Source organism: Sturnira hondurensis, unplaced genomic scaffold (genome assembly GCF_014824575.4).
Source record: "Sturnira hondurensis isolate 20B ecotype Veracruz unplaced genomic scaffold, ASM1482457v3 Scaffold0015793, whole genome shotgun sequence".
Taxonomy (NCBI): Eukaryota; Metazoa; Chordata; class Mammalia; order Chiroptera; family Phyllostomidae; genus Sturnira; species Sturnira hondurensis.
The window spans coordinates 3,764,163-3,791,208 of record NW_028088424.1 but is presented as its reverse complement, the minus strand read 5'-3'; the positions used below and the strand labels follow the sequence as shown (position 1 = coordinate 3,791,208).

At 49.9% G+C, this 27,046-nt stretch overlaps 1 protein-coding gene across 4 annotated transcripts in view; it reads right to left on the bottom strand.

The window, feature by feature from the left end:
* The window catches only part of ZBTB16 (zinc finger and BTB domain containing 16), a 189,924-nt gene that overhangs the window by 10,745 nt on the left and 152,133 nt on the right, over positions 1–27,046 (bottom strand). For all 4 annotated transcript variants that reach the window (XR_005069345.1, XM_037065650.1, XM_037065648.1 and 1 more), the window contains exon 5: positions 477–647. Coding sequence is in view for 3 of the 4 variants with exons in the window: in XM_037065650.1 (XP_036921545.1) it covers positions 477–647 (171 nt within the window). In the remaining variant the exon portion in view is untranslated. The remainder of the gene's footprint in view (positions 1–476; positions 648–27,046) is intronic.

The window sequence follows — 27,046 nt, the reverse complement described above, 5'->3', positions numbered from 1 at the left end:
ACTTCTGCAATGCTTCCTTAAGAGCCGGAGACTGACCTTGGGACTGTGGGTCCATGAGACGGGGCCAGGGAAAGGGTGGGGTATGTGGCAGAGAGACTTTGAGACCAAGCAGGTTGGTTCTTCTCAAAATGAGATTTGGGTCCATCGCCCTCAGAATTCTTTGGGAATATCTATGAACAATGCTGGAGTCTTGCTCCCCACCCCACATAAGTATCAGGGTTTCTGAGGTGGGGCCCACGGCCACATTTCTCATAAGTACCCTCTCTGCTGAGCATAGAGAGATGGGGCACACGAGTGCCACACAGCGAGATGGGGAGAACTATCAGCATCTACCGGCACGAGGAATCCTCCAACCCAGCCTAACCCTTGAGCAAGAAGGGCTGAAGGCTGATTTTGCGCAGCACCTCCTGTTCTTGGAGGTAAACCAGACCTCGGTTCCCAAAGACCCTGATCCACCCATCACCTGGCCGGCCTACCTGTGTGTGAGCGCAGGTGGCGCTTGAGGGCAGTGTGGCTGGGGAAGGTGCGGTTGCACTCGCTGCAGATGTAGCTGCGCACGCCTGCATGGACCTCCATGTGCTGCTGGAGCGCACTCTGCGCCTGGAAACGCTTCCCGCACAGCAGACAGAAGACAGCCATGTCTGTGCCTGTGGGAGACAGGAACAGGGAGACCTCAGGCAGCTGGAGTGCAGGCCCACCCTTTACCCATCCAGGCTGGAGCAAGAGCCAGCACCAGGCCGTGCCCCCGAGCTCCTGTGCTCAGGGGCCAAACCAGAGGCAGCCCAAGACATGCAATGCTGATGGAGCACCTAGTATGCGACCCAGTGGTGGACAAAGTCAACTCACTGCCTGCACTATGGAGCCTAAAGTCTAGTAGGAGAAAGAGGGGCATTCATCCAACACACCACAGCAGCAGAGGTGAGGCGGCGATTGTACGGGGTGCTCTGACAAAGGCACGATTCTAAAACGGCATATATCAGAGGGACTTTTCGGAGTCTGGGGCAGAAGGTGGGCCGTCAGTGTGGCCTCTGGGAGGAATAACAATAACGGAGATAACATCTGCCAGCTATTGTTTGAATGTAACTACCTCCACCTCCTTACCCTTCAGATAAGGAAATCCAGGCACAGAAGGACTGAGCAACTCGTCCAAGGTCCGTGGAGTTCCAAAGCAGCAGAGCTGGGATGCACACCCAGCAGCCTGGAGGCGAGTCCTCTCCTCGCGGTGGGTCTATCAGGCCCTATTCTTTTCACCACTTCTCCATCAATCAAAGCACGCATCTTAAGGGTCCGTTCAACCAACAAATATTATTTTAGTACCTTCTACAAGTGGGACCCTGCTCTCATCACAGAAGTCACCCAGCACACTGGGTGAGTGGGTGAGAGTGTTCCTGGAGGAGGAAACAGTAGCTGGGGACACTCAGGCAGGAGAGAAACGTGGCAGGTGGGAGGATTAGAGAGAACAGTGCAGCTTGGGCGGCAGGGAGAGCATGGACAGGAAAGCCGAAGAAGTAGACGGGGCCAGGACGTGTAGGGTCTTAAAACCATAGTTAGGGATTTAGGTTTCATTCCGAGACCAAAGGGCAATTTTCAAAACAATTTCAGCTGGGTAACATGAGATTTCTGTTTAATTCAGTCCAGTCACCGCCTGTGCCGATCTGAAGCACAGGCAGTTAGGTGGGTACCCCACGGCACCCTCCAAAGACAGGCTGCCCTTTCCTGAATGTGAGCCCCTCTGTCCAACGCTGCTCTGGAGCCCTGGCCTTTGTGGGTACCGCACCACGTGAGGAAGCACCTACACCTGATGCTTCGGTTGTTTCCAGAGCACGTCCGCCGCCCTAGGAAGCCCGTCTGCTCAACTCTCTTTGCTGGCATCTGGGCCGCATCACCTGTGCTCAGCCCTGTGGGAGGGACACAAGTAGGAAAGGTAGGCAGGCCTGACATCTGTCAACCCAGCCCAGAGAGGGGGAAGGGACAGAGCACTGGCTACTCAGTGTGGAATCAGGTTGTTCCTGGTGGGAAGTGGGGTGAGGAGAAGGACTGCATGAGGAGCCTGCCTGCTGCCCCCCTGGTCCACCCATGGAGACAGCAAGTGGGAAGTCTGTTCTCCCCACCTCAGTCCCATTCGGCTGGTGTGGGGATGAATCAATGGGAAGGTAAGACCTCTCACTCCCCCCTATTCCTCCAGCCCTCACAGCCACCTGTGTAGATACTCAGACGACTAGGCACCTGTAGACATGCTCAATCCATGCTGCCTGCATCCTGGGCCAGGGAAGGCTGAGCGGGGAGACAATAAAAGAAAGGACACAGTTTTGTTCCTGGCCTCAAAGAGCAGAGGGGAAGGGAACGGACATAGGTATTGTGCTAGGTGCTTTATCTGTGCTGTCCTCTCATGTAAAACTCTCTCCACGCATGCATTCCCATTCCTCTTTTTACAAATGGGGAAACAGAGAACTTAAATCACTCCCATAAGGTCACACAGTGAGAAAGGCAGTGCTGAAGTCTAAAAAGGCATAAGTCTGCTGTCAGAAACCACAGGGCTGGGCCCATGTCTACCTCTGGGTCTGGCTCGCATCTGCCTGGGCTTCCCCTGGAAAAGCAAAGTAACACCACAAGCAAGCCAGCTCCACACACGGCTGGTTCAGGAGCTCCAGTGCATGCAGGACTCCCTCCAGCAGTGCTTAGAGAGCCTGGGCTGGCGAAGCAGACTGGCGGCAGAATCCCGGGCAGGCTCTCTGGAGGCTTCCAAATCCCTGGCAGTCGGCAAGACCTTGGGGAAGCGTTGGGGCACCCAACTCCATTTGCTCGAGGGGCACACCAGAGGGAGTGGTCTATCCAAGCAGAAGCAGACCAATGGCTGACCATGAGTTCCCCAAGTCCAGTCCATTCTGGCCATTCTACCAAGGAGTGGAGTCCATCTGTCACATGTTCTGTGACACAGCGACACAGCAGCCCTGGCTGCTTCATTCTGAGGACCCCCAGCACTGACCTCCTCTGTGCCCCTAACATCACCCCACAGAGAACCCTGATTAAGCCAGATGTCAAACAGTTGTTCTAAATTGGTAAGATGGACCAGGCCTTTTATAGCTACAAAGGCCTGGTCAGGTTTCTCCTCATGTATCCCCTGAAATTTCCAGGGTGGAAGGAGCCTGGGTCAGAGGGAACATGAATGGCATTCCCATAGAATACCCTGAGTCTAAAAAGCCAGGCCCAGAGGAGCTCTGAGGGTCGCTACCACCCAGCAGAACAGACTGAGACTCCTAGAGCACTTGGCCCCCTCGACCTTCCCACGGCCCCTGGAAGCTGCCCCCTATGCCATCCACCCTTCTCTGGATGGCCTGAACCCACTTCAGGTCCATTCAGCTGACTCAGTGAATATTACCAAGTGTAGACACTGTGCTAGGTGTCAAAGTATATGCTGTGATCGACTAAAGAAGCAGAGCCCCAGACTACTGGGAGACATCAAGTCAACAACCAACCAGAGGGCAAGACAGGATGGCTTCAAGAGGCTTTGGAGCAGATTCTGAGAGATTTTTCCCAATGGCTTTGAAAACTGAAGAGTACTGAGAATCGAGGGCTAGAAGGTGGGGCACAGAAGCCAAGGAAACACCACTGCAAGCAAATTTCAGGGGCCAGGGACAGAGGACCGGCCCTGAGGGTAGAGATGAGCAGGGAAGGTTATTGGGGGTCAGATTACAGAGGGCTGCATTGCCAGGTGGGACAGATCACTCCTCCTTCTACAGGCAATGCAGGGCCACCAAGGGAGGAGGGTGCTGACATGATCCCAGTGGTATGTGAGGGCAGTTACCCTGGGGGCAGTGTGGGGTAGGTGGCTAGAGGCAGAAAGAGAGCTGATGGCTTTTGTGCTAGCACTAGAGTGGGGTAGGAACCAGACTAGGGTAGGGCCTGCAAGCACAGGGAGAGTCAGAGAATGAAATCCAGGAAGGTGGTGTGACAGCACCTGGGGTCTGGGCCTGAGACGGGAAGCACCCTGCACCTGAAATCCCGGACAGCCAAATCTGCACCTCAGTGACAGGTTTGAGACGATATTGCCACCACCTAGAAAGAAAATGGAACAAGGTCCCTCCTGTGATCTCTCTCCTTTTCCTGGGACCTCCAACAAGCCTCAATCAGGGGCTCTCTCTGGTCACTAAGACATTGACACAGGCTCAGAGATGAAGGCAAGGGGGCTCTGAGGCCCCACACCCTGCTCCCTATTCTTATGTTTGAACACCAACAGATGAGGGAATGGAAAAAGATTTTAAATAGAAAGAGGGGCCCTGGCTGGTGTAGCTCAGTGGATTAAGTGCTGGCTGCAAATTACAGGGTTGCCAGTTCGATTCCCAGTCAGGGTACATGCCTCGGTTGCAGGCCAGGCCCCCAGTGTGGGGTGTGCGAGAAGCAACCACACACTGATGTTTCTCTCCCTCTCTTTCTCCTTCCCTTCCCCCCTCTCTCTAAAAATAAATAAAATAAAGCATTTTTAAAAAGTAACAAGGAAGGGCAGGAGAGAAGTGGATGAGACACAGGAAAAGCTATTGGTGCACACAAGTTAAAAATCTCAAGACTAGATCTGAGCCATTAAACAATTTGCTATAGTTTCTGCCTAGCTGATTGTCTGCATGTATGATAAGTCAGGGAAGATTCTATTACACTGGGAGATTAAGCAAATAAATGCTAGCTTTTGGAAACACATTAAAATGTAGGACTACGAAAATAAAATTATCTAGAAAATGGTATTAGCAATTCATTAGCTGCAGCGAGATGTGCAGCAGGGCGAGGGCATCCGGCAGCGTCCAGACACTCTGCCCTCTTGCACGTCTGACAGCGTAATACAAGGGCTGGGGGTAAGGAAGCACAGGTGTCCTGGCTCTGTCACTTACTTGCCTTGTGACCCTCGGCAAGTCACTGCACTTCTCTGGGCCACAGGATGCCCATCCTTTGCCATATTGCCTGTGGTTGCTGAAAGCATCTAACGAGATACCATGTGTAAAAGCTTTATAGCTATAAAGTGGTCAGCAGAGCCAGTGCCAGCCCGATGACACCTCTGTCTGAGTTAGAAAGTCACTCCCCTCCTCTGGGCAGACACAGCCCCTTGCCTGGGTGCAGAGCACCAGCGGGCAAAGTGGCTGGATCCCAGCCTCCACGCCCCCTCAGCCGACACCGTCTGCAGGAAAACCTGGCCACTGCTCTTGGAAGTCCTGCACAGTACGCAAACCTAAGCTGTTTTATCGACTCCAGGCTGCTTCTTCCAGGAAGCTGGCCCTAGAGAAGGCATCTTGGCTGAGTTACACCATTTAGTGCTCAATGCCAAGAACATCCTCCTCTGAGCTCTCACAATTACAGCACGTAAAACCCCGCGTTGCATTTGTTTTTGACATTCAGCTCTGCCTACTAGATCGTAAGCCCTCTAAAGCAGGAACTGTTCTCTTTATCTTTATAGAGCACAGGGCCTGGCAGAGAGCAGGCACTCAGTGACTGCCTGGTACATTAAATAGTGAGCTATGGGGCTATCACAAAGGGCAGGGGGGTGGGGGAAGTCATGGCACAGAGAGACAGACGGCTAGAGCCAGGGAAAGCAAAGACCAAATGCAGCCATTGCTGAGAGCTTCCAACAAGACTCTCCTTGGAAATGAGTAATTTGAAGGGACCCCCCAAGCGGCTGATCTCTTTAGGGCTCCTCACGTCTGTGTGGTAGGCTAGAAAGGACTGCCCCGTTCTGGCTCCAAGTCAGTTCTGCTACTCAGAAGTGAAGACCCAGAGCATAGAAGGTCCAGTTTACCCCATCACACAGCGGTCAGAACACCGTGGTTCCGGCCCAGAGGGGCGGATATCCCTGGCTTCCTGACCCTTGGCCAGGTAGCGGCTGCCCTTGGCCTCCTTTCTTCACCTGGGAAACAGCATTCACAACTACCTGCCCTTTCCAACACTGACTACAAAGTGCTGTTAGGGGGCAACTGTCAAAAACGTTTCTGAGTCTGTAAATCATGAGTGCCATTTTCTATCAATCTATAAATTTCAACGTAAATCACAATTTACATCCATGACGTAGCCTTGGCCCAAGGAAATAGTGTACCAGGTCAAAGAAAAGCACTTCCTCTACTCTTCTGAAGACAGAAAGGGACTCACATGCAGGCTGGACTCCCAGGATGTCTGCTGAAGGGGGTTGAGACTGGGATGAGGGGATGGGTGGCCCCAGGTGATGTGGGCAGGGCACGTGCCCATGCCCGGGCCCCTGTGCAGCAATTCTATGTCTGGAGATGGTGATCGTGCCACCCCTGTCCTCTACCCCCACGGGCAGCACAGCCAGTGTTGGCTGCACAGCATGTACGGCTCGCAGATGACTCCCAATTTAAAACAAGTTTAATTTTAGCAAAAAAATGGGAGAAAGCCAAGGCTGGGGTGAAACAGGCGGCAGGAGGGGTAACATAGACCCAGGGCATTTATCTCACCCAGGTGATGACTGGGTCTGAAATTATGAGACACAAAGCCCTCATGTTTACACCTGTACCATTTCCATACCAATTAGCTCTTTAATAGAAAGGAAGGAACAGGATCAGAGGGGTACGCAGCTGGAGATGTTCAGGTGCTATACCTTCTTATTAGGGAGCAAGGCTCTTATTATCTCTAGATATAAGCAGTTTCTTAATCAAAAGAGCAGAGGGATCTAAATATACTCCAGCTTTTTTTGGTAAGCAGGCAGTGACTGCTACGTGTGCATGTGCTGGAGCGCGTGCGTGTCCAAGCACATGGACCACGAATAAGCTTCTCATGTCCAACTTCCCCGACCTCACCCAACAAAAGAAGAGCTGCTTCCCCTGCCACCCCACAGGTTCTTGTCCCCAGAGTAAGAAAATTCAAGATTTAGGGGGGTGTGGAAACCCTGATTTATACTTGAACTATCTCTCCCCCACCTCCCTCCCAACTCCTTCAAGAATATCTTTCTACTTCCTCTGACTCCCAGATTTCTCTTTTTTAGGACACTAGCTCCAGCCCTGGGCAGCCAGTCCCATACACCAAAACCATCACTGAAACTGCCACCTTCCTCCCCCCCCACCCCACATCACTGTTAAAGACGAGGTTGAAATGCATCATCCACTGTGCGGGAGAGAAAGACACACAGAAGCAGCCTGGGGCTGACTCACACCATAGGCAGGAAGGCTCTGTCCATATCTTAAGGAAATGGGAAGGCTAGAGGTGTGGGGGGAAGGGATGGGAGGCAGACAAAAAGGAACCAAACACCCAGCCCATGATATCAGCACAGGTGCCCTCCCCCAGCGTGACTCCACGATGCCATCATCACTTAGGGACTTTTCAAGGGACTACTGGTGAAAGAACCAAGAACTCTCCTTCTGGGCACAAGTTGCAGGGCCACTGGGACGGGCTTCTGAACTCCTCACAAAGGAAGCTACAGCACCGCGAGGGTCCAGCCCGCCCCGCCCAAGGAGGTGTCAGTGGACTGACCCCTGCCTGACAGCTGCTAGAGAGTGAGAGACAAGGCCTACTGTTTCCTTGCCTGCCCACTGCCTCTTTTTCAGGAGAGGTGGAGAAAGCTGAGGAAACATACCTTGGGAGGCTTGCCGCAAGCCAAGTTAGCTGTAAAGCCTATGCATGGGTGCTCGTCCCCTGCCCACAGTCGCTTACCGCTGGGCACTTTTAATCGTGTGCTTACTCACATCTCTCCAGACCAAGCCAGGACTAAAAACCACAACATGTAGCCTTCTCCTCAACTTCAGCTTGTCAATTCCAGCCTCCTCGCCCAACCCTCCCTACCACTTTTTTTTTCTTATCTGCTTAGACTTGGAAGGCCCCCATAGACGTATGTAACCTTCCATTTTCACAAGGGAAAGGGGGGATGTTATGGTTTCCTATCCTTAGTCCAGGAAGCAGAGGGTTCTTAATGAATAACCAGAAAAGGGAGGAGCCGGGACAGCTGATTTAAATTTGTTTTAAAACTAAGCCATGGATGGTTGTGTAATTAATTACATGTTTCAAGGCACATACGTGTAGGTGTGTGCACATGCAGACAATCTCTTGGGGAATGTGGATGCATCCTCAGGCAGCAGCCAGCACGGCTGGCTCCCAGAACACTGTGTATTTGTTTAGCAGTGAGCTGCAGACACAAGTGCATTTCATTACTCGGCACCTCCAGCTACAGTAAACAAATTTGTCAGCTCACTAGCTCATTAAGGTGCACCCCAGACACGGGGGATTTATTGAGACCTGCACAATAAAAGTAACATGAATAGATCTGCTAATTTTGTCAATCATTCCAACCAACAAGTCAAGAGGGGAAGAAACTAGGGGAGAGGGACAAGGAAAAGGGTGGAAAATAAAGGAAAGGGGGTAAATAGGAGTGGGAAACTTGAGTCTGGTCTGCAAGAGAGAGCAAATAGTTAAGATGGAACCAGGTCTATGCTTTGCTGCCTAGTTACAAGACCATCTCCCCAGCTCTGATCTACTTCTGGCTGGGGCACCCCTTTACTTCCAACCAGGACACCCTTTCTAGGGTGCCTGAGCCATTGGCAGGAAGAGTGTCGAGGGCAAAATCAGTTGTGGGATGTCAAACTGAGGCCTGGATCCCTGGCAAGGCCACAGTGACGGGAACATGCTCCTCCACTCCTCTTGCTCTACAAGTGACGTGGAACTGAACAGAGGAACTGAAGATGAAAAGCCACACCAGGGAAGCAGCAGCCTCCTCCACGTCAGGCAAGACTAGTTGCCCCTCCTGATACCTCTCACTCCACAGTCCCTTCCCACTCCGGCTTCTGGACCCTTTCAGACATTCCAGAATGAATCCAAACTTCTACACAAGAGCAAGAAGTAACAGGAAAGGGAGACTGTGTGTGTGTGTGTGTGTGTGTGTGTGTGTGTGTGTTGGAGGGGCTGGGGTGGGAAGTAAATCCGGAGAGGTATGCAGCCCTCTGGTCTGTAACTTTCAAAATGACAGCAGGACTGGGGCAAAGGTCATGAGGTCCAAGGCCTTAAGCACCTCCGCCAGCTGTGGCAGTGCAGCCTGGAGCCCGCAGGACGCCTGCCTGTATAAATCAGCAGTAAGTAGCACCCGCTGGGGGCAAGGACAATGGGCCCTCGAAGGGTTGGGAGGCAGGACAATGGGGTCCAGCCAGTGCGCAGGCCTGGAACAAATGTGCCCTGGCACCACGGGGCCCCCATTTGTGAAACTAATTGGCCCACGGCTAGAAAACCGGACCAACCTCAACAGCCCTGAGAGGAGTGGGGCGCCCATAGACACCTAACCTCACCCAGTCCTGGGGGAACCTGAAGCAGGAGCTTCTCTCAGGTGATGCCCACGTGGTAGAAGGAGAGGGGTCTCTGAGACAGACCCACCTGGGAGAAGATGGCTAGGGCATGTAGCAGGTGGGCATCATGCCGTCTTGAGGGACCCACTTCTCCTCCCAAGATGGAGGAAAGAACTACAGTCCTCAGTTCCTCTGCACTGCTTGCTCTGTAGGAATACAGTTCAAAGGGGAGAGACAGGTACCTGTCTACCTCTGGGTTCCCAAAGCCAACAGGCTCTCTGCTTCCCTCACTGTGGGCAGGTGGGTGAGTAGAGCTGAGAGGGGGTCCTTCCTCAGTCCATCCTCCCGGCAAGTCTTCAGCTCTGCCTGTAGCTGTGGTGGGAGGCCTGCAGCTTTCTGCAAGGCTGCATGAGAGCTGGGCAGTAGGAAACCGGGGCCCCTCTGCCTCCTACTCACCCGGTCCAGGAGGTTTCTGGGCGGAGAACCCATGAAGTACGAGGTGAGAGGTCAAGAAGGCACGTGAGAGGACAGGCCAGGGTAATCATCCTGCCGCGCACTCTAGGCCTCCCTTTCCTGTGATCTTTCACTATAGGCTCCCACTTGAAGATGGAGAGGAGGGTGGAAAGCACTGGAGTCTTCAGCTGGAAGACCTATCTTCAAGTCCTGGCTCAGTGACTAAATTTCTGTGCACTCTTGGATAGGTTACTCAACCTCTCTGAGCCCAAGTTTCCTCATTGCAAAAATAAAGGTAGAAGTAAATTATTCTTACAGGGTTCCCCCCACTCTAGCAGTCAATGGTCCTCGGCCTACTGAAGAGGGCGCTGGAATACAGAAAGGCCCTTTCTCCTGGCAAAATGTATTTCAGACAGTTCTCCTTCAAGTCTGTCTCAACAGCCTTCCTTTAGTTAAAGGGAACCTTGAGGTTTCAGTGGGAACCAGTGTCTTAGGCTCACAGAGGGACAGTCATAGGCAAGGCAAAGAAAAGATCTAAGCTTGACTGAGCACATTTGCTAGAGGCCAGTCAGGTCAGTCATTCCGAACCCTCCTCAAGCATCCCTGCGAGGCAGGGATATTTAGAAACATGGAGAAAGCAAGACCTGAGAGAACCTGCCATACCCTTTATCCCAAGGGACCGCCAGTTACCTGCTAGTAGCTCCAAGAACTGGCCACACGCCCAGAAGGGCAATTCTTGAGTCTCTGGGTCTGAGGGTATCTGTTACTGAGGGTAACCTCTCTGTGCTGATGGGATGGGGAGGGGGAGCAGGGGCTTTCTCTCCCACGTCCCCAACACTAGGGAGACAGAAAAGGCAATGATGCGGCACAGAGGGTGACCAGAGAACCAGACCCTCTGAATCCAGTGATCTCGGGTCCTTCGCATGGTGCTCAATGCATAGCAGGCGCTTACATTCCGAGCAGTGTGTCCAGAGCTTTGTGAAAGAGCACAGAAGTTTCCCCTGAAGATGAGACCCAGTTTCCTCATTTGTACAGTACGTTACCTGCGGACCTCTTCCACCTGTCATACTGTGCACAAGGCATTTTCTAGAGACTCACTGTTCCCAGTTCCAGGCATCTGCAAAGTCGCCCCGAGGCCCCTGGGGAAGAGCAAGGGCCCAGAGGAGGGGTCTTTTGAAAAAAACAACAACAGTGAAGCCAGGGGCTTATTTAAGATTTCCTGTAAACCCCAACATATTGCACAGATTGTGAGGCGAAGGCCGGAGGAGGCCATGTGGAAGAGAAGGGGCAGATGAGAAGAGACAGACAGAGACAAGAAAAAGACCCTGAGAGACAGAATGGGGTGAGGCGGGGCGGGACTGGGGGAGGCAGAAATTCAAAATAAAACGAAATACTGATTGTTTCAGAGCCATGTAAATATCTGACAAACAGTGGGCAATGAAAAGAAAACCTACCCCATATGGATATAACAAAACCAAACCAAAAAGAGAGAGAAGGGCGTATTCATTTTACTGACATTTTAATGGTTTCTCTCCTTTCCCCCCTAGAAGATGATTACAAATTAAGCAACATTTAAATGCTTTTTATTGTCAACAATTAAAAGCAGGGCTGTGAGCCTGAGAGTGTGGTGGCCATTCATTCCCACGGTAACCAGGGTCCCAGACGCACTGCCAGCCCTTCCCATACTGTACCGCACACAATAGCCAGACGGGGAAAAGTGCGTACGACGTTACTTTTGCTGGACATTCAGGAGCAAATTAAAATATAAAAGGCACCCACACAAAGCCACACAAAGGTTCGGACGAAGAGTGAGGGCAGGGCAGGCCAAGCTCGTGGAATTAAAAGTCTTGGCAACACTGGGGTTTCAGCACAACCAGATCACACCTGTTTGTGGAGGGAGGGGGAGACAGCGAGAGATGCAGGAAGAAGGAGGTGGTTTTCCAGGGACAGATGAAGAACAGTTAGAGACCCCAAGAGCTCTAAGCCAGACCCCAGGCCTCAAAACTGGCCAGGCAGGGGAGAGGAAGACAGACACAACAGCTTTCCCACCCTGGGCTTCAGCTGGACATCAGCCCACCAACATCCAGCCAGGGCCACCTGCTGTACCTGCTCCACGGCTGTCCCTGCTGGATTGCAGGTGGAAGAAACCTGGTGATCTTAATGTCACTCTGCTCAGTGGAAAGGATTTCAAGTAGGGCGGACCAAAGAAACACATTTAATCTTTTAGAAACGGACTCTCTTTTTTCATTGTTCACACTATCACTACCGATTCAGGCTCAACCCCGGCCCACTCAGCCTGATCCCACTAATACTCAACATCTTTCTGAAAGGCCACAACCCAGTCAGTCAGTGTTCCATCCCAGTAAATTTTACTGCTAGGATGCTCTTTTAGTCAACTCAGTATGGATCTAAGAATCCAAATCATTACAGGAACCTTTCAGAATAATGAATAATGAAATCTCACCCCCAGGACAGAGGGGAGAAAAGAAAGGATTAAAGAGGAAAAGGAGTGGACGGGGTGCCGATGGGATGTAGCTACCAATTTCCTTTCCAGTTCTTCAGAGGGGAAGCGGGAAGCAGCAGAAGTGAGCGGGCTCCCAGGTGGAGAGCGAGAGGCTGGATTTAGAAGCAGCGGGTACATTTCTGTGCCGTAAAGTTTCCCATGCAGAAGGGACGACCGAGAAATAAAAGAGACACGTCCCCTTTAAAAGGAAATATAATTTACAGTGTGCAGCCAGGCGGCCCATAGTTTCAATCTCGTTTACTATAGAGAAAACTCTGCTAGCTGTTCTCTATCCCACAAATCCGATTTAATCAGACAAGCCAGCCAGCGTGGCTTGGAGTAAAAACGGATAATTAGTAAACAGAGAGCTACTCCAGTGCTTCATTGGCATTCGAGTTGGGCTACTGTGTCGCATTTAAAATGCAGTCTGATGAAGTTTACAAAATCAAACCATTTGTTACTCCTATTGAAGAGGCTTCAGGCCACTTGCAATTAAATTGGAATTAGTGCTCAGAATGAGACACAGCAAATTCATACTAAAAAGGGATCTGACTTTGAGACATTCGACTTCACTTCGTTTTCTGTGTGAGCGTGTGGGTGGGTGTTACTAAGACTCCTTGCTCACCCTGACTCTGCGGGGCTCCCCGACTTGGTGAGCTGGGCCCCCACAACCTTCCACTCTCGGGGCTGGCTGTGGGGAGTGAGGCAGCAGGGGGAGGGGAGGGACAGCTGACTCTGGGGAGCCAGGCCCTGCATTCACACCAGGAAGATACTGTACTAGGGAGAATGTATCCACAAAGGACCATATGGCTCCCTTCTGCATTGAGCCTTTGGACAAGGGGATGGGAGGGGGGTGGGGAAGCTGCCAGAAGGCACACTTCCAGGGGGCACTGGCGCCGCCCATCTCAGACAGCAGGCTGGCGGCTTGGAGAGAAGGGAGCACCTTGTCCTTGTTGGCTGGTTTCCTACGGTGTTCCTGCCTTCCCTCCCTCACAAGTCTGTGCATAGGGAGTGTTTCTGTCACCATCAGTGCACTCCCGACCCTGTGCACTGCCCTCCCAGGCAGAAAAGGTGGGCAAGCTCTGCCCTGGCAGGTCTTCGTAACCTAGAGTCCACAAAACCTCCAACCTGTCCAGGGTTAGAATTCAAAACGTTGGTGAACTTGAAAGGGGAACCACTGCATCTTTATTTTTACTGAACTATGAGATTTAGCAGGTTTTTAAAAAAATTTTATGCTCTTACAGTGTCCCAATTTTTCCCCCTCTGCCCCTCCACTTCCATAGTCAATCCCCACACGATTGTCTACGTCCATGGGTCATGAATATATGTTCTTTGGCTAATCCCTTCACCTTCTTTCAGTCTCCACCTCCCTCCTTCCCTCTTACAGCTATTGGTCTATTCCACGTTTCCATGCCTCTGGTTCGATTTTGCTTGTTTGTTTAGTTCATTAGATTCTACTTATAAGTGAGATCATATGGTATTTATCTTTCACCAACTGGCTTATTTTATTTAGCATAATGTTCTCCAGTTCCATCCATACTATCACAAAAGATAGAAATTCTTGTTTTCTGCTGTATAGTATTCCATTGTACAAATGTATCCCAGTGTTTTAATCCACTCATCTACTGATGGGCACTTAAGCTGTTTCCAAATCTTGGCTATTGTAAATAACATTGCTATGAACATTGGGGTATATAAATTGTTCTGAATTGGTGTTTCGGGATTCTTAGGATATAATCCCAGCAATGGAATTGCTGGGTCAAAAGGCAGTTCCATTTTTAGTATTTGGAGAAATTTCAAACTGGTTTCCACAGTGGTTGCACCAGTCTACATTCCCACCAATAATTTTTAGCAGTTTCTTCAATGGGGAATGAAAGCAACAAGCCAGTCACGTTACCTATACTTGTGACTTGGTCATCGGTGTTTTCACACTGCATTGGGAATGTTGTGATTATCTCGAAATATTTATGCAAACCACAGATATTCGAGGAGCTTGTTAACAGGATAACAAAGAATCCCACATATACTTATTACAAATGGCTTTTTAAAATATTTTGTTATCTATCTGAAAACCTTCCATTTATAGCCATATGTTATTTTACTTTCTATATTCAGAGAAATTATTCTGAGGAAGTGTTCATAGAGTTCAGCAGACCTCCCAAGAGGCCCCATGGCACAGTATGTTAAGATTTCCTGATCCAGGGGTCTGGGGAGAGGAGAGTTACTGTTCAATGGGGACAGAGTTTGGGGAGATCAAGTCCTGTGGATGGATGGCAGTGACAATGACACGACTGAACTTAATGTCACTGCACTGTACTCTTAAAAATGGTTAAAATGATAAATTCTGTGTTATATATATTTTACAAAAAATATATAGAATCTTTAGTCTGGAACTGGACCTCTCCAACCACTCTGCTGTCCACAAGTACGCAGCCCAAACCCAGTCTCATTCCTCTTCAACCTCTCCACCTGCAGTGAAGAACGGAACTGAAGGCCGGGGCTCCCAGGCAGCAGGGAGCCCTCCTGCTTGGGTCCTCGGGAAGGACACTGCAGGAGGTCCAGGCTCACCTCTCAGATCTGACGCCAGCCAGCCTGGAGCCAGCCGCCTGAAGTTCAACAACACTTTGGTCTGCTCCTCGTCAGAGTGAAAGCTGCCCGAGGGCAGGGACCTCATTTCTCTTATGCACCTCTGTACCTTGTGGCCTTGGCAGGTGTTTGGTGCCTATTTACTGGATGAGGGAAGCATGAATGGGCAGCTGAAGGACAAAACAAAGGAATTTTCTCTCTCGAGACCTCAGTCTCATCTGTGATGTAAAGCGGACAGGCTCTGTGATCCTTTAAAGCCCCTGCAATCCTCAGGGTTTGCCATGTTCCCTGCCTACTACCCACACCTCTGCTCCTCCCCAACCCTGTGTGCAGCCCTCAGGTGGTGTTTACACACAGGTGAGGGACAGGCTGTCTGAAAATACTGAAGGTGATGGGTCACTGTGGTCCCAGGACTTCCCTGTGGACCTCAGCAACGGCTCTGCATCGGCTCACGAGGCCTCATGCCCTGCCACATGCCATATCCCAGAGAGGGTATGGGCTGGCGGTGAGGGTGGTAAGGGAGATGAGAGCCAATCTGTAGACTTGCTGAAGAGACCAGCAAGGAGAGGCAGCTACAGAGATCCAAGGAGGCGGCTTTTACGCAGTGTCAGGCAGCATGCAATGACTTTGAAAATCTGGAAGGAGGAAACCTGCTATTGAGGGAAGGTAGAAGAGGGAGGAATTGGTTGAATAAAAAAAATAAAAACAATCCTTGGTCTATCGGCCTCTCCCATTCCCCGCAAATTTACAACGACCCTCCTTCCAAGTAGGTTGCATTCCTGGCTCACTAACTCTCCCAGAGAAAGGAGATGAAGCATCCAACAGGTACACGCCTGGGCCCCGAGGCCATGTCAGGTGGGTGCATGCTCCTCAGACAACTGATGGACAACCTGGTCCTCCCCCCTCAGCACCTTCACAAACACACATGCACACACACACACACACACACACACTCCTTTACATTCTGAAGGAAAGTCTGGAGAGAAACACCAACCTCAAGTTCTAAAAGGAAATGCAAAGCTAAATGTCACTTAGTGGTTGGGGTTTTCTTGCCATGTGGGTTTGGTTTCCGAGGTACCTCCCCTTTCAGTTCCTCCTCTGGAGTTTCTGGGCCACTCCCTGACAGGACTGGAGCCGAGGTTGGCCCCACAGCAGATGGGAAACTTAGGGCTCACTCTCTCATGCCACCTCCAAGCGTCCAGCACCCACAAACAGTGCCGAAAAGAGACATCTCTGTTCCCTCTGCCCCAAATTGGCATCACTAGATTGCAAACCTTTCTATCCTGCCTTTCCCCCTCAGACTACCTCCATCCCTCTCTTTGAGTGGCAGCACTTGTACTTCCCCTGGGAGACAGTACTGGAGGTGTTTGCGGCACCACTCACTCACACACCTAGCATTTCTTGAGTTCCAGTCCACACAGGCATGAAATGCCAAGGCTACAATCTAAGAATACACTTCTTACCCCAAGAAGTTCAGTCGCAACAGTATAGAGCTGCCCTGACTGGTATGGCTCAGTGAGTTGGGCATCGTCCTGTAAACTGAGAGGTCGTCTATTGGATTCCTGGTCAGGGCACATACCTGACCAGGTCCCTGGTTGTGGGTTTGCAAGAGGCAAAGAGCAAAAAACAAGGACTTTGAAGTCAGATGAAACCTGAGTGCACAGCCTGGCTCTGCCATTTATTTACTGGCTATACAACCAGAGGCCAGTTTCTCTAGGTCTTGGTTTCTTCCTCTGTGCTACTCAATAGCCAGCAGGCAAGGTTTCTGGGAGGATTAGAAATAATATATGAAAAGTGTCCACTACAGTGCTGGACAGTAGGGAATAGAGAAATGGCAGCCACTTAGAGCAGTGATTGTCAACCTTTTTCATCTCACAGGACACATAAACTAATTACTAAAATTCTGCGGCACACCAAAAAATGCATTCTTTGCCGATCTAACAAAAATAGGTATAATTTTGATTCCTTCACACTAAAGGTCTATTGTTTTGTTGGCTGTTGTCATTGTTTTATTTGATAATCTAAGTGCCCATGACTAAATAGTCCGGTATGGCATGTTTCAACCGTTCCTGCCGCATACCCGTTGAAGACTGCTAATTTAGGACACTACTCAATGGGCTGGTTAGCCATGGAGAGAGGCATGTACAGAAGCGGACTGTGGTGTTTTAACTTAGGTACCAAGAACTAAACAGCCCCATTCCAGGAGGTGCTCATAGAGAACCCTCTGGGCCTTTCACCACCAGTCACGGCAATTCCTCTCAAGAGCTCAATTTAAACCTCTCCCCGCCTCAAGCTCTCTCACCAGAACCATGCTTCCCAAACATCCTAGGCACACCCTTCCTTTCCTTACTTCTTTCTCCATTTAGTCCCTACTTCTAGGCCCATGTTTCAACTACCAGCAGCCTCCTTACGGGTCCCTGAACCTTCTTGCCCACAGCCCTTCCATGGCACCCACCCTGCCAAGTCCTGACCTTGATCAGTCTAACTCACCCCCATCTCCACTCCTGGGCCTGGCCCCACATGCAGCCTCAACTTCCCAAGCATGTTCGTTCCTCAACCCACCAGGCTCTCATTCCTGCTTCCATCTTTCTACCAAGACCAAAACTGTTTGCTCTCATAGCCAATGACACCCATGTCACCAAATCCAAAGGACATTTTTCTAGTTTTTCTCTTAATGGACATTGTAACAGCATTAAGATCGATGGCTACTTTTTCCTTTCTGAAATCTCTTCCCTTAGCTCATGTGGCACCACACTTGGGTCCTCGCTGGTATTTCCTCCAGCAACTCCCTCTCAACCTTTTTTCTGGGCTGTGAGTGTTCTACGGGGGCATAATATGTTGGGGCTCCTCTGAATTTGTCCTAAGCACTTTCCTCTCTCTACACCCTCCTGTTCTGTAAAGTCATCTATTTCTAGGGCTTCAAGTGCCTTTTTTTTTTGAGGGTAGAGATAGGGAGTTCCTCCTAGCATCTGTTCTTCAGCATTATGTTCCAAGCATTTTGTAACACATTTAGTAGCCTGTGATAAACCTCGTCCTGCTTCAACTAGCTCAAGTGGATTCTGTTCCCTGCGTCTGAACCCTGATGCATACAGGTGCATGTGGGGACCGTCTCTCGGAAAACTAAGGCAGAAGACATGGTGCCTGCGCTGCAGCAGAGCAGTGAGGCCGAGCCATGACTGTTAAGACAGTGAAGGTACCTCCTGGCCTCAGGTCTGCTTAGTCCTAGCATCTGGGGAAAGGACTGGGCTGGCTGCAGCAGCTAGTAGCCCCAAGAAATGGGCAAGGAGGGAAGCAAAGGCTAGTAATTGATCAAGGCCTCCTAACAGCTGTGTGTGAATAGTGAATTCTCTGTTGTCAGGCCTGGCAAGAATCTAACCTCCCAACTTTGCAGAATAAGAAAGTAGATGATATGACATATTTAAAATTATAGGTGTTAAAGAAAGAAATTTAATTCAACCAAGTAAATTTAAACATCTAATTGGCTTTACTGGACATTCATGAACAGGGCTGCATCCCATCCAATAAATGGAAAGGTGCTCCAGAGATCATTTATGTGCTGATACTCCCAAATATACATGGTCCAGTAAGTCTCTCTTCTGAATTCCAGAGGTAACTGTATATCCAAATGCCTCCTTAGTAGCTCCTCACTGGATGTCACACACACCTCACACTCTAATGCCAAACTGCCAACTATCTTAACAGCAACAAGAAAAAAGCTCTGCTCCTCCTCTGTGTGCCCACTTCCGTACAGAACTCCACCATCACCCAGTCAATTGCCCAAGCAAGTCAAGAAGCCATCATCCTGGATTCCTTTCTCCCTCATCTCTCACCTCTCACAGCTGTCAGTCATCAAACCACCTCTCACAGCAGATCAGCCATCTTGATTTCTGCCCATTTCTTCTCCATCCCCACTGCAACTACATTGGCTCAAGCTACCATCATTTCCTACCTTGATCATGGCAACATTGTCCTAACAAATCTCCCCGCCTTCAGTTTAAACCCCTCAAGTCTATTCACAACCGTATCACCAAAAGTCATTTTTCTAAAATACAATCTGATGTCACTCCCCTAAGACTTTTTAATGTCTCCCCATCACCCTCAGGAAAAAGACAGAACTACTTACAGTGATTTTCAGGGGCCTTTCACAGAAACACCATTTACCTCTCTGACCTCAGGTCTGGTCCTGTTTCCACTTCCACTTTCAATGCCATGGACTTGCCTTATCTCGCCCAACTCCAGACTTTTACCCATGTTGGCCTCAGCCTGGCATTCCTCCTTTTATTCCCCATGACCCCATGTTCTTGACTTCGTAACTTTTCCTCATCCTTCAGGTGACGACTTAGATGACACCACCTCCAGGAGGCCTTCCAATTCCCCATCCAAGGTGGAGGTCTTCATGTGTGCTGTCGGAACATCTTACACCTCCAACATAACCACAGCCTGTGTGTGGCTTCTTTACTTCCTTATGTGCCTCCCTACAAGGCTTGAGGACACAGGCTTTGTTCTTCTCACCACTGTCTTCCCAGAGCCTAAAATATTACTAGGTACATAATGAGTATTCAATAAATACTTCCTTAATGCATAAATAAATACGTAGATAAATACATAAAAATTTAACCTATCAATACCTCTGTGGCAAGTTACAATTCCTAGATCCCAAGACTTTAATATGTGAGTCTTAACAATTCCAGGCAAACACACCTCTTTGCCCTCTCCAGCCATCCACCACCAGCCCAAATTCCATGCAAGCTGTAGGCTTTGGGGCCTGTATGTTCCTGTATCTCGAACATGCATGACTGTTAGACGTGCACTCATATCTACGTGTTTCAGAACCAGGCATGGGCTCTCCTGAACTTGGTTTCTCTTCCCCTACCTGGAAGTGCTCATTCAGGTGTGCAAAACTACCCAGACATCTCTTCATCATGGAGAGTCTTTCCCATCAGTGGCACACCCAGAGCTTTAAATGGGGGGGCTTCAGAACAGAGTTACCAAGTATTATCCTACGGCTACAGCTGAGAGCTGGCGGCCAACAAGCACATGCAGTTTGGGACCTGATGTCAAACCAACCTGGCATCTCCTCCTGGCCACTGGCAGAACGTGGACTCAAGGCTGCAGATGCCTCCGGTCTCTGGCACACACTTCCCACCTCTTTCTCCTCCAAGACCACAGCGGGCCCTCAGCTCCGCCTGCAGTGCATAGGCACACAGCCTGGCCCCAGTGCCAGGGCCCTCTCTACCTGGGAAAATGGGCCCCCTAAAATCACGCTCTTGCTGGGGTTTCCTCCCTTTTCAGATAGTGATTATGTATAATATACTATTCTGAGATTCGATTTCTGCAGCAGATGGAAAACCCCTGAAACAGAGCTGCTAATGGAAATGCCAAAAGCCATGTCACTAACATGCACATAAATTTTGTCCTCCAATACCATCCTGCTAGAAGAATAAAGATTGATTTTTTCTTAAGGAGTTCAACAGGCTTTTGTAAGATTTGGGTCCAGCGTTGTTCTCGGCCCTGGCCAAAGACCCCAGTTCGTGTGGCTCTAGGGATGACTGCCAGCGGTAAGTGCAGTGACAGGTGTCCTTGTAAGCAACTATGACAAGACAGGCAGTCTTAGACCAGCTAGCTCCCGGGCAAAGGTGCCCCGCTCCTGCCCATACCATTTAGGTCCCTTCCTCTCACCAAACACCATGCTCATGCCTACTTCCTGATTCCCCACCTCTCGGGTTCAAAGAACCCTTTAAAATGAGAAAGATAAGCATTCTATCATGTTTATGCCTCTTTCCTAGCTGTGATTTTTTAAGGCTAGTATAAGGGGTCACTGAGAATTAGAAAACACTGATGGTACTCTGTTCATTCTGGGTAGAGTGGTTGTGGGTATTCTGTAGAGTAATTCAGTGTTCCTATGTGAACCCTGACGAAAGCACCATGGAGTTTGTGAAGCTGGTGGAATCAGTGTCAAACAAAGGCAAGCAACAAAGACCCCATCCTTCAAGAGACGTCTACGTCAGAATAGCTGCCTACCACTGCCCCCTGCACTTCCCGCCACCGTGTTGTTTCATGCACAGAGAACATCAGACACAACCCTGCATACACATCTTGTGCTCACAGCCACTTTTCGTAGCATGAGTCTGCGCTTGGCACCGGTTCCTTCCTCCCTGGCCCCTCCACTCTCTAAACGCTGCCTGGGGCATACATCCCACCCCTCTCCCCTTTCCCTCTCCTTCCTCCTCTAGTATCACTCATTGCAGCTGTTTTTCTGAAACAATGCCTACCAAGGGAAGACTGCAGTTTCCTAGTGATACCAGCACAGTGAGAGATGCTACAGGCCACATCTTCATCTGAGATGCCTGGAGACTAAAGAGGACAGGAAATGACCATGAGAACTGTATGGATCTCCAACAGGGATGGGCAGGGACAATCTCCAAATCTCCCAACTAGGACACTTCAGTAGCCTGTGCACTTTGGGCGGCAGAGTTCTTCGTTTAATATACACTTAATTTTAGAAAAATCAACTTATCTAATTTCTAAACTGGCAGACTATGGCTTGATACTCCTAAAGAAGCTCATTCTCCAAAGGATGAAGACCCCGACAGTGGATCAGCAGTCCTGGGCATCCTGTGCAGAAGGACAGAGTGTTCATATTAATTAACATCTTCATGGAAGGAAAACTGTCTCCAGGGAGGATCTGTTTGCTTATTCTCAGTTACTCAGTGAGACTAAATGGATTCTGTGAAGGAAAAGGAAACGATGGAGTGTTTGGACAGAGACCACAGGGCAAGAAGGAGAGAGGGTTCACTCTGCGGCTGCACGTGGACCGCCGTGCAGGACAGGGTGCCGCACAGTGCCGTGACGATCACACGCACCCCCTGTCCTGCACACGCCTGGGAATCTTCAACCAGGGAAAGGGGGGGACAACATCTACCTAGCAAACCTTTGTGACAGAAAGACCTGCACCACCCCAAACTTTCTAAGTGGTTGTTGTGGTCTGTGTCCCAACCCCATCCCACTTAGTCCTTGTAACATTAGATAGGAACCGTGTGATGAATTGCTGGATTCTTAGTTGGTTGCTTTACTGATGTACTAATTAATTAACAACTTAATTAATTAATGGGTGGTTACCAGAAGGCAATAAAAAAATTAAAATGTCGCTACGGCTGTTCCCTCATGTACATTCACTGGGCACCTTTATGAGCTTGCCGCCGTGCTGCACGGGGTGGGGCCACACTGATGCATCAGACACAGTCCCTGCCCTCGTAGAGCTTCCATCTCCCGATGGAGACGAACTTAAACAAATGACTACTTTGAAGAATCTCGAGATTGGAAGGTAAATTGAGAAGGGATCAGGCCTATGCCTGTCCCTCATACACTCCTCTTGATGAATCAGAGGCTATGAAGTGGCATATTTACACACGCACACACACATCCCCCTCTCCAATACACACAGTAGAGATGTGAATGGCCGCTATTCAGGGCTGGGTCCTGGGTTATGTCACTACAGAATAGCAGGCAAGCAGTTGCTAAACCTCCTTGCACTGGAAGTCTGCTTCTGCCTGAGCTGATTTATTCCAAGGACCATCTGGGCATAGAGAACAATGTGCTCTCCTATCTGAATGACCGGCCGTATTAGTCATACCCTCTTAACCCGACCCCTTCATCCCCTAATCTTCACACTTTCCTTCATTCCCTTTGATGGAGGCCAAGGACTGGCTCTCTTTTCTCACCTCTCTCTAGGCTGGAGAAGTTTGCCCGGGACAAAGAGCTCTGCCCTCATGCCCGTGGGTCCACCAGTCAAGCTGGGACAAACTGCGTGAAAAGGGACTTGCTGTCCCAACCCCCACAGCCACCCCCACTCTCCTGGCCCTGACTGTCCTAGTTGGACATGGGGGCAAACTCCCCTGACAGTGCTCGCCCCAGGCTTCCCGGAGCTTCCAGGTCCCAAGATGATGAACTCGAGAATTAGCTCAAGGCAGTTCACGTCTTAAAACCTCTCCTTGAAGGGACCCCACGACACTCCGATAGCCCACACCCTCCTGAGCCCTTCTGCGTATGGCTTGCACAACACCGTCATATCCTTATTCACACCTGCCTTAAACTGTCCTCTAGTTATTTAACACAGGGAGCCTCATTTCTATTTTATCTTTCAGCTGCAGTTCCTCCAGAGTAAGGAATAAAAATGAACCTCCACATTTACTTCCCTCGTGGCCTAGCACATACCTAGGCCTGGCGCCACACTTGATTTTGCAATGGGAATGAGTGACCCAACACAGAAACCTGGAATCTCTGGCGGAAGAGACTAAGACCCTGCTCCCTCCCTCCCCCAGCACTCTACCCAAAGGCCAGGCTCTCTTGGGGGTGGGGTGGAGCTCCGCCTGCTCAGACTGCTCCAGCGGCAGCACGCACCTGCTCAGGAGACTCCTTTTTAGAGTTTCACTTGGATACTACAAGTTGGTGTTCATGTTTATAACCTGTGGGTTTTGTCGTTGCTTTGTTGTGATTTGTTTTTAGTGCTTAACTACAAACAGTGGAGAAAAAAGAGAATTCTGACTCATGGGGATATACCAACCTTCAACCCTCCCTTGCCCACTCGGGCTCCCAAGAGATGCCCCCCACCATGTTGTCTCCACTATTCAAATGAGGTGGGTCTGGTGCATCTGCCTCCCTCTCCCCCACAGTCTCTCTCTCTCACTCGGCATTTACTCTGTCTCACCTCGTGCCAAGACAGAATTGATGGTGATGAGCAAAGAAGATGGGAAAAAACTCAGCAGACAATTAGCTGGATTAGGTTTATGGCAACAGCCAGCAAACTCATTCATTTCATGTTTTGCAAAATATTAAAACGCTAAAACATTTTAATTTTAAACTCTTATCATTGAATTTACTGCTTTTCTCTCGCAATGATTTGTGTTGCTTTTTAATTTTTACAGTCTCTACAGAAGCCAGATGCTACTGCCTAAGGACAAAATAATAAAAACCCACTGCAGTCATGAGTTACAGAGCAAAAAAGAAGCCGGCAGTTGACAAAAGTTAATATCTCAATTTAACAGTGCTGCTTTGCTAATGATCCTTTGATATGTGTTTATTTAGAAAGGTCTGATCTTGACCTTGAAGGCAAACTCAACCACAAAGTCTTTATGAGAAAAGAAAAAGACTTTATTTATAGATTGGCTTTATGTCAATCACTCTGGCAGCTGGTCCCAAAATGCCAAGCCCTGGAGGAGGGCATAGAGGAAGCGTGGGGCACACGGCCCAAATGAAGTGTTCAGTGTGGGAGAGGAAAAGGAGGAGAGTCCAACTGGGGCGGGACTTCCTTTGGAAGGAATCGGTATGCTTATATCCCCTCTGGAAAATAAGACAGAACCAAGCGGGATTATCCTCAGGAAAGAGAGACGTGTGCAAAGGGAGGGTGTGTGAGGCAATGGGACCAACATAAAGTCTCACCTAGGTGCGTCTTCCAGGACGGCCCACGCAACAGGGCAGGTCCCTCTCTAAAAACTTTCCAGAATTTCAACGATGACTGACCATCCAGTGCCCCCAGAAGTAGAAGAATAGACCTGTAATCCCTGAGTCCAGGAGTTTTGAGGCTGTTCCTTCAGCCTGTGTCAGTTTCTTCTCTCCTACCTCAGGCCAGGGCACGGGTCTAAGGAGATCCCTGGGGTTTGAGACTGCCCAGAGCTGGGCCATCAGAGTACCCTTCGCCCCATAGAGCCCCCACCTGTTTATGGAAATCCCTGCCCCAGGGCACACCTTCCAGTTCTTCCAGAAAAAAGCCCTGCACTTCGGTCTGCAAAGCCTGAGGACCAGACTTTGCAAAGCTGAGGCTGAGGCCAGTCTCTGCTGAACAGCGCCCTTCACCCCCACAGCATTCTACCCACTATGCTCTCAGCCCCCATCTGCCCCAGGTGAACGCTAGTCTAACGGTCTCAGTGACCACTCCAAGGCCGATCCCACACCTCCAGCCCAGACTTCTCTTTTAAGCCCCAAATTCATATATCCAAGTGTCCCGGATGTTCCATTGGCAACTTAAACTCAATGTGTCCAAACACGAAGCCCACGTCGTCTGCTCCCAAACCTAGATGGAGGTCCCATCTCCATCTAGGAGATGAGGACTCCTAGATTTTTATCTCACTTTTTAAAAAGATTTTGTTTACTTATTTTTAGAGAGAAGGAAAGGGAAGGAGAAAGACAGGGAGAGAAATATCGAATGGCTGCCTCCCTCATGTGCCCCAGTCAAGAACCAAACCCACAGCCCAGGCATGTGCCCCAACCAGGAAACGAACTACTAACCTCTTGCTTTGCAGAATAAGGCCTAACCAACTGGGCCACACCAGTCAGGACTGTCTCAGTTATTAACACTAACATCCACTCTGTCACCCACGCTGGATGCCTGGGTGTCTGTCATCTGGAGGTCCCTTCTCCTCCTCCACACACTTCAACCCAGCTCATTTTTTATTCTAAGTACTTCCCACATGTGTCTCTTCCTCCTCATTCCAGAAAGGCACTGCTGTGTCCAAGCCACCGGCATCCCTCACTAGGATTCCTGCAAGAGGCTCCCAAACACTGCTCAGTTCCTCAGGACTGACCCGCACACAGCCACCAGCGCTGCTGATTAGGAACTGACCTGATCTCATCCCTTCCCTTCAAGACTTCTCAAGATTCCCCATCAACTATGACTGAAATCCAGGGTCCTTCCGATGGCCTAACAAGACTCCACAGTCTGGACCTCCCTGCACGTCCCACTGCACCTGTCACATCTGTCTCAGACACCATACTCAAGCCCTCACCACCGTTTCAAGCACACAGTTCCGTTTCTTCTGCCTAGCACTCCCCCTTCATTTTGGCCAGTTTCCAATTCTTCTTTAAAACCTACAGTGTCTTTTTCTCCAGGCCTTAGCTGCTCCCTGGGTACCTGCTGGATGCACCCCTCTCCGGGTTCCCACATACCCTGTGTACAAATATCACCATCACTGCACTTGGTATTGTACACTGTAATGACCTGCTTATATGTCTGCCTTCCCAGCTCTGAGACCTGTGAATCAGGGCACCGGGGCTTATTATCTCTGCACCCCTGACATTTAAGCACACAGTAGGCATGCAATGAATGTTGAATGAGTGAATGGCTAGCTGTCTTGGTTCTTCTGAAAGTAACAGGAGTGGGGGTCATTTAGTTACATGTCAGCTCAACAAGAATATAGATTTGGTGTGTGGGGGGTGGACAGTGGTGCTTCTATTCCCCCCGTCTCTAGCCTTTCATTAGCCGAGGAAACGTGTGTGCTACAGGCTGCCATCAGTGCAAATATTTTAGGCCGGTAGCACCAAGTTTTGTCAGGTTTCTCTGGGGCCCAAACAGGTTTTCCAGACTAGCTGAGTGGGCATACCCCTGCAAAAGTTCATCAATCTCCAAGTGTCAGGCTGGCCCACTTGTCATTCTTCCTGACCTTGTCACCAAGCCACTCTGACCACAGGTAATGGCCAAGTCAGAACCCCTCTTGACCAACACCAACTCGTTAGCCTGATGAGGGTGGGACTAGAGAGACAGAGGTCCATCGGCCAGTCCAGGCACAATGCCAGCTGAGGCGAGACTCCTGTCAGGGCACAAATGTCCCAGCCCACCTCTAGCTCTGCTGGGAAGTAATCAGCACCCAGAGGAGGGATATCTTTGCATTATCCTCAATTCCCCATACACCAGAGCTGCAGCCTTACAGGTGCGTGGGGATTCAAGGGAGAAGGGGCCCTGTGGAGAGAGGGACAGCAGTGTCTATAACTTCTCTTCACAGCCAGCAGCCCCATGAAGAGGTTCACACAGGCAGCAGGGCCTGTTCTTAGCCTAGATGAACAGGGAAAGGTGGTAACCAGTGGCAACCCCCGCCTTATCCTGACCCTCCTTCCCTGATGCTCCTCCACCCCACCTCTGGCTGCTCTGTCCAGGGACTTCCCTTCTGTTTCTGGGGGGCCAGGAGGGGTGGGGTATTGACCCCGGAGTCCAGCCCCTGCCTCTGACTTCCAGAATTGGAGGAGCCAATCTTTCTTAAATTGTATTCATGGGTGATGTTTAAACCTTATGACAGTCTATCACTTTTAAGATTTGTAATCACAAAATCATTCAAATCCAACTCTTAAAATATAAAAAATGATGGAAATCTGTAAAAGCAAAGGGTGCAAGTATGTTCACACACTCAACAGAAGTAGCTCTAGAGATGAAGACTCCTCTGTCTCTGAAAACGAAGTAGTTCTCAGGAAGTTCTCACCT